General features: G+C 43.8%; 1 protein-coding gene across 1 annotated transcript; it reads right to left on the bottom strand.

Moving 5' to 3' along the window:
* Positions 1 to 6,076: 6,076 nt before the first annotated feature.
* Positions 6,077 to 6,958, bottom strand: nog2 (noggin 2). Its single transcript, XM_029527935.1, has one exon. The coding sequence runs from the start codon at positions 6,727 to 6,729 to the stop codon at positions 6,094 to 6,096; it is 636 nt and encodes a 211-aa protein (XP_029383795.1). The 5' UTR covers positions 6,730 to 6,958; the 3' UTR covers positions 6,077 to 6,093.
* Positions 6,959 to 8,065: the final 1,107 nt, after the last annotated feature.

The following is an 8,065-nucleotide window of genomic DNA, read 5'->3' as shown; positions in this document are numbered from 1 at the left end:
CTCCAGTCACAGAAGAGGTAACGTCACATTCTGATGTTGCTGCTTCCTCATGTCACCTGGCTATATTGGAGCTCACTCTACTGCCAAACCCCAAATACCAGAGGTTTGATTCGTTGTTTGGTAGGGGCTGTAGGGGGCGGTGGGATGTATGTTTTTTGTGTATGCGTATGTGAGGGAGTGGGAGGGAGGAGGTGGGTTGTACACATGTTACGAAGTGAGGCGCCATTGCGGCCTAAAAAACTATTAGGCTCTGTAAATACACACTGTGGCGAAAGTAAACATTCTCAGCATGCCATCTAGGCGCACAGAGGGGTACTGGGAGACAGCCGCCGGACAGGCTGTGAGGGGGAGGTGTAGATATGAGTGTGTGTTTCTGTGTATATGTGTGTGTGTGTGTGTGTGTGTCCGTGTGTGCACACACTACAGCAGTAATCAGTGAGCTGAGAGGAGATGGATATGGAAAATATAGATTTTACATGGGGGAAAACTCAAGTGTGTGTATATAATTGAGTCAGCCCAATCATGACTGAGTTGAGTAGTCAAGTAAACAACTTAAAGATAGTTTACCTGTGTGTGTTGTTACAGCGATCAGGGACCAATTATGTATTAGGAGCACTCTGGGAGCACCTTGTGTTTGCATGGGCTGAAGATGAGTTCAGTGAGGTGCTCATGTCTATCTTGAGACTTTGTGTGTGTGTGTGTGTGTGTGTTACACAAAAAGGAAATAGTGTGTGTTGCGTATTTCTGTGCAGTGTGTTTATTCCTTTTTTACTCATTTTGGGGTCAATATTCTTAAAAACAGTATTTATTTGTGTCCATTTGACAGACAAGCCAAGGTTTCTGATTTTAGTTTAATGAGGTAAAGATGGTAAAGTCAGTGGTGGTTAATGGCATATTTGTGTCCATACATTTTTAGACTCCTGACGCTTTCACAATCCACAGTCTGTGACAGTGGCATGAACCAAACATGATCCACAGACTTTAAAGAGCACTTCCTGATTGGTGATGAGACAACATCATAAAAAGTCAAATTAGGAAGAGGGAACGGAAAAAACATGGTCATTGATGCAAAGTAACTTTTTTAGGATTTTAAGATGCAGGCTGGCAATGGGAGAAAGCACAAGTAACCATGGAAACAGAGCTCAGAATATGCACTATTCCCAGCCCAGCGAGTGTCACACCACCGATAGCTCTATTTTTAGGCCTTACATTGGGCTTACAATATCTGTTACATCTAACAAGAGTTAAACTGAGTAATCAACAAGCATGACTACAGAAATGTGACTCTGACACTGTGTCTGATTATAAGGGTAGCAGCATTGGAGCATACAGTTAGGCTACACGTCCCTCATTGCAGGCTTTTGACTGCTGTGTGGTTCGTGAGAGCTCCAGATCCAAGAACACAAACCACAAAGAATAAACATAATTTAGCAGATTATTACTTTTCAAATTGTTGTTATAAAGAGATTAAGCGCATAAAATAGACAAGACAAATATGACTAATTAATTAAATTGGATTCAAGAGGATTACATCAGGCAGCAACAACAAGAATCATGAAAAACAAATCATAATGTTGTGTAGTGTGTGATATTGTGTGCATGGATAAAAGTCGTTAGAGATTAAATCAGACCTGAATGAAGGAACCAGGATATGGAAGATATGGTCCATTTGGACCTTTTTTCAGTACTTATAGCAGGAAAGGCATACTTTGTGAATGAGTCCTTACACTCTTCAGATTAACAGCACACTGAAGTTACCATCCAGACTTTTCCATGTGGTAAATATTTCCTAAGACCAGTGTTGAGAAATAAGAATTCAGGAATACAGCCCCACTTTATGTGAATAACAAATATACTCATGACTCCTTTTGGAGTCACATGCATTTCCTGCCAGCATGCTTAATTGTCATAAGCGCTATTCATTGGCAATGATTGGAGTTTGATTACAATCACCTGTTATTTGACTACGGTCACCTGTTGTTTGTGGACAAGGATGGCTGCTGTGTTGATGTAAAGGCATGCTATGAATTCTGCAGCCACTGCTGCTGATTCTCAGTCAGGTTTGTCTGTTCCAACAGTGATGGATGGTTGAGCTCAGGAGGAATTATGCATGTGTCTTAAGTAACTGAAAACATATTTAAAGAACTCAAACACCAACAATAATTTAATACAGATATGTATTTCAGCTATAACCTTGGTTTAATTAACCACTCACAGCCTTTTGGTGGTTTAGATAGTGACCAATCAACTGAAGACCACCAGGAAGACTGAAAGGGATCTGTGAAAATATACATACACACACACACACACGCTCTCTCTCTCTCTCACACACACACAAACATGGAGTCACCACAGATGATACCCAGCATTCTGTCAGACCACCAGCCCTGGCTTGTGGTGTGGCTTGTGTGTGTGTGTGTGTGCCCTCCCTCCCCTCAGTGCTCCATCTAATACCCTGTCATCATCAATAACCTCAGCACTGCTGACTCAATGCCTTTTACAACCATGGGGTTTGGGCCTTACTTACAGCCACAGACCCTTGTCTCCGTCCGCCTGTCTGTCTGTCTGTCTGTCTGTCTGTCTGTCAGCCCACTACACACGCGCCGGAGATGTGTGTGAGTCTGTCTTTGACATGGGTGAAAGTCACCATAGATTCTTAACCTCCCGTCCAACCTCACTGATGCATCCCAGTCTCTCCCAATAGGACTGCAATCCATCATAATAATTGAGCCTCATCAGGACACAGAGCCTCATCATAGGATCTAAACATGTGACCCCCCTCTCCCTTTTCTCCACCGTCATTTCTATCCTAATTGTCTCCAGGCCTTTATTTAACTCTCCTCTCAGGCATATGCTTTATCTCATATTCACACAAGGGTAAATGTAGATGCATACAAAGCTTCCAAATGTAACACACAGTATTCATCATTGTGGATCACTGCAGTCCACTTTGTCTGAGAGCCATGATGATGAATGTGGAGACAGGCTCTGTCAGACAATAATGATGCCAAGTGTCTGACGGGGTAAAGGCCGCTGCTGCTCTTGACGTTTTTATGGACAATGTATGAATGCAGGCTTCTACGACGTGTCAACGCTTCACATGTGGTGCTCTGACGGTGTTGATGGGAGATGTTTTCTAATTTTTCCTGGTATAACATGTCAGTCAGGGGTCTGTTTGTGGCCACAAGGACTGTAAACTGACCTCAAGTCAATTTTATGATGCAGTTGTGTGATTTGTTGATAAATTAGAGATTTTATGAATGGTGTAAAGCAGTGATTTAGTCAACATAGAGGTTTTACATAAAGTGAAGACAGGAGTCTCTGACAGTTGCTCGTTTGAGGACTGGCATTTTTCCCTGAGTGTAAGAAAAAGAACTCACATGGTCCGTATTGAACCTCTAACCGTGTCAGATGATTCTATATTAACTCTGTATTGAAAAGGTTTCAATACGAGGATGGGATTCATTTACATATAAACTGGATTTTGAACAAATAACTAAGGTAAGAAGAAATCTGAGTGTATCCAATCACACAAAGATTTCATGGATTTCAGGGATAGTGAAAGCCATAAAAAAACAACCCTAGAATATAATTTAATTCATGTCTCCTGATCAGATTTAAACACAAGGCTTGATTTTTCATTTAGTGACACATTTGTAGTCAATGTGTATTAAATATGTGATAGGGACATGACTACTGTGTGAACAGAAATAATCTTATTAAACACTTTGCTGATGTTGACCTATTAATCATTTTTTTCTGATGACCCCATGGAATCCCTTTGAGACGCACTGATCTGACTGGCTGGCAAGGCCTGCTTTCTAAAAGGTGCGCACCTAACTGGCTGGAGCCAGGGTGGCGTATTGCCTTTCACACGCTTCTAAAATACTCTCCGGGCAGAGCCTGAAAGGGTTACTGTTTCCCAAAGTGCCTCATTCTGCGCAGTCGAGAGGGGGCGGCTGAGTGGCGCCGTCGAGTCAGAGACGCAGTTTCTAAAAACCCCGAGACATCATCAAGAAAGAAGCTGACAGTAAGGAAAGCAGCCCCCCTTCCTCCTCCTCCTCCTCCTCTATTGGCATGCTGCCGTTCTTCTCCTCTGCTTACCAAATCCCCTCAGCGGTTCTGTCACAATAACTGGGCGGCAAGTGTCAAATCCAACTCTGGCCGCAAAAACACAAATCACTTTAACGCACACAAGATGCGCACAGTGGAAATACTACACAAGCTGCTTTTAGCCTTCAGACATGTATTCATAGCTCTGTTTAAGTCGTTGATTGTATTTAAAGAATAATATAAACACTATAACTCTCCATACTTAGAGAAAGTGACTTCTCGCTTTGATTTCACGAACGTCATCTCGCTGCGCGTCTCCCGCGCGTTTAATTGCGTGTTTTAACTCGCAGACAGCATACCCCCGCTCTCCAATTAATAGTCTGCTAACGTCAAAAACAGTTGACCATTGTTTTATGGGCTTTGTGTTCCCTCTCTCTCTCTCCACGGCGGTCAGACTTGAATAGGCGCCGGTCTGCTCCAGTCCACCTCTATACAAATACCTCAGTGGAACTTGTGTGGAGCTTCCAGAGTAAAAGGAGCAGACCCCAGACGCCCCTGGCTTAGAGCGTACACACGCTGGCCATTTCATCATCTGACACTGTTTGAAATGTCTGAATCATATTTTAGCCATGATGTTAACACCTCGCAGCTCCGAGGCGAACGTGTGCACACTAGAGGGGCCAAGATGAATGTGCGCGCCCTCTCTCACTCTGCGCGCCCCCTGTGCTGAGACAAATGAATGCCAGTTCTGTGGAGGCTCTCCGTGTGTGTGTGTGTGTGTATGTGTGTGTGTGTGTTGCGCATTAGACAGCGTAGTAAATCAGCCCTCTCTAAAATGACTGTGACGGCGCGGAGCATCAGGCAGCCCATACTGAGCCACTGAAGCTTGGACTTACTGTGCAGTCAGTAACTCCACTCCACTCCGCAGCCCTCTATACACTGCAAAAAATATCAAACTCCAACTTTATTTTCATAAAACGTGGCTCAATTTCACTTCTTTCAATCTCAAGAAAACAAATTCCCATAATCGCCAAAAAAAAAAACCCAACCAAAAAAAACAAAAACAAAAAATAAAAAAACAACCAAAACATTTTTATGACACTTACAGGAAAATCTGTGAATGAAACCGTGTTGGAAACAAGTGAAATGATCAATTCCGTTTGCAGGCTTCTCTTGTAGGGAAATATTTTCAGACTGGGTGAGTCAACATGTTCAGATGATACTTTTTACAGTGTACACGCCCCCCTGGATATAGACACTCGTTGTAAGCAACATGGCTTGACACTAACACATGTTGAAAAGATAGGCTTTATTGCTAAAACGTGTAACCATAACATGTACACTGATATGTTTTACTTTTTTATTAATTTTTTTTGCCATTTTTAGAAATATTCAAGTAGACATCTCCCATATTTTTTCTGGTATACTCTGCTATTCTCTTTCCTTATGCTCTATACTCACAATCGTTAAAATAATAAATAAAACGTACAGATTTGTTTATTTCTACAATACTATGTATTCCAAAAAAGCTGAGTTCACGCCTTTATATATATCTTTAACCTCAACTTTTTTTTACAATTTAATTATTATTGATATTAATATTATACAAAAACTCTAGGCAGCATTGCAGTGAAATAACAGTCAGCATCAATGTTCAGTTGAAACAAAAAGTTCACCTCTTGGAGAAGTGTAGCATATGCATCCCATCTTCAATGTCTCATAAAAAATATCAAAAAAAAAAAAGAAAAAGAAAAAGAAAAAGCTCTTCCATCTGAAGTGCTCCTGTCCCCCCCCTAAAACAACGTTTCAGGGCTGAGAATAAAATATGGTCCTGGTTCAATTAGAAAAAATAGCTGCATTTTTCTTAAATATGTACAATGTTGGTATTTCACTTAAAATGCTATATAAAAAAATAGATTTGCTATGGTGCCCACCTCTGTAGAGAGTTAACAGTGCAATAGAAACCGTATTTCCAGTCCACCCCCACCCCCCCACCCCCGCCCCCCCGGCCCTCGACCACCTCTACTTCCTTAGAGAAAATCAGCACGAACACTTGCACTCTGAGATGATTGGGTATTGCACCTGTATCCACGTACAGTATTTCTGTCTTAGAAAGCCTTGACAATACCACCGGAGGAAAATCTTGTTGATTGACTTCACGGGCTTGCATGACATCCCCTCAGGGAAGGAGCAAGAGCGCTCAGAGAAACAGTTTCCCTCCTTGATGTAACGTGGCCAGAACCTCACGCCCAGATCCTTCCAGGTGTACACCACAGGGCAGTGCGTATAGGTCCACAGCCACTGCAGAAATTTCCTACGGGCTTTCTTGCCCACTTTTACCCTCTTTCCATAGGGGGTCTCTGTGAGGTCCAGCTTTTTAATCTCGTTTGGCATGGGCCCCTGCAGCTTCACCTGGTTGTCTGGCGCGGAGAGGTTCACCAGCATTGGTGAGCTGATGGACATGAAGTTGGGGTCAAAGTTACTGCCGAGCTTTTTCCTCAGAGTCCTCTCGGCCAAATCCTGCTCCCGGGGGTCGTACTCCGGGTCCGGGTCCTCCTTCAGGTCGGGCACAGGGAGGTGATCACTGGGCGATGGACGGAGGCGAAGGTAATGCTGGGAAACTCCAAGGTGGACGCACACCAGCACGTAAACGAGCAGCGTTTGTGAGAGACCCATTATTCCCGTCGTTTTACGCACCGGCTCTTCTCGGGTGAAGAATAATCAGATGTTTTCCCGGTTACTGTGTCGTCTGCAGCTCTCAGCCCGGGGCTTCATAAATAGTAGAACTTCAGTCACCAGCGAGGCGATACTTTTAATAGACCACGTCGGGTTTGAATGACATGGAGCGGAGCGCTTTGCTTTTTAGGGCTCCTTCAACTTTGCAATTGCAGCAGCGTGAAGCTGTGCCCCGTGATTGCAAAAAAAAAAAAAAAAAAAAAAAAAAGAACCCTAAAAAAACAACCCCCCCCAAAAAAGGTATTTAGTCTAAACCCCCCCAAAAAAGGAAAAAAAAAAAAGAAGAAAGACAAAACAAAACGGGGAAACTCTATTCACGGTCTCTCCGGCCTCACCCCGCTCCCTTGGATTCACTTTGGGTTTCTTTCGGTTGTCATGGTTACCCCGGGGACTCGAAGCCACGACGAACTGTCTGCGCTGGATGACAGCGGCCGAGGCGAGAGCTGCATGGGATGAAGTGTTTTCTGCAGAGACGGGATAGATCCGGAGCGTCCCGAGAGAGAGCGGGGGGCACAAAGGACCTCACCAAGTTTTAAATGTCACGCGCCCGGCAATGGAAGGCTGCCTTGGCCAATGTTATTTTTACGCACGGCTTTTATAAACGTGGCTTCTCTTAACGTCGCCTGACGCTCTCAGGTTTGACAAGATCCCGAGGCGCACAATCCATGAACTGAGGAGCGAGTCTCTGCAGTCAGTTGCCCTTCTGCGGTATTCCAGCCGCGGATTGTGTGCACCTTAACTGGAAGTGTCCATAAACGGAGAGGAAAAGGTGCAGCGGTGGGATGCAATCTCAACTTTATAGAAGAACAGCCATTTAACTTTTCCAGAAGATGTTCCAAAATCGCAAAGGAGAGTTTCGTTCGCATCAAAGTCTCAGGCTGTAATATTCCCACAGAGCTCTTTCTTTTGCATGTAATTTAAAAAGAAAAAGAAAGAAAATAGGCTTTACGGCAAATTGCAGTATCGGTACAAAGCAAATGCAAACTGCAGAAAAAGCAGCAAACGCTGTTAGTTCAGCTTCCCTTTGACTGACTTGCTGCTGAATCCCTTCAGAAAAGCTCCAGATCCCTCTGTCGCTGCATGAGCAGGCAGTCCATAGTGTGAAGCCTTTCTGCCCGGCTGGTGCAAGCGGTCAATTCCTGAGGGAGCGTTTCTTCTCCTTTGATAACTTCTACAGAAGCTCCTACTGAGTCGCTCCTACTTCAGGAGTCTGAGAGACTTGGCGCTGGAGCGTTTCTTTGCTTAGGCACACTGTGTGTGAGTGTGTCTGTAGCGA

The sequence above is a fragment of the Echeneis naucrates genome, chromosome 19 (assembly GCF_900963305.1).
Source record: "Echeneis naucrates chromosome 19, fEcheNa1.1, whole genome shotgun sequence".
Classification (NCBI taxonomy): domain Eukaryota; kingdom Metazoa; phylum Chordata; class Actinopteri; order Carangiformes; family Echeneidae; genus Echeneis; species Echeneis naucrates.
Note: the sequence above shows the minus strand (reverse complement) of the source record. Positions and strands in the feature narration are given on the sequence as shown.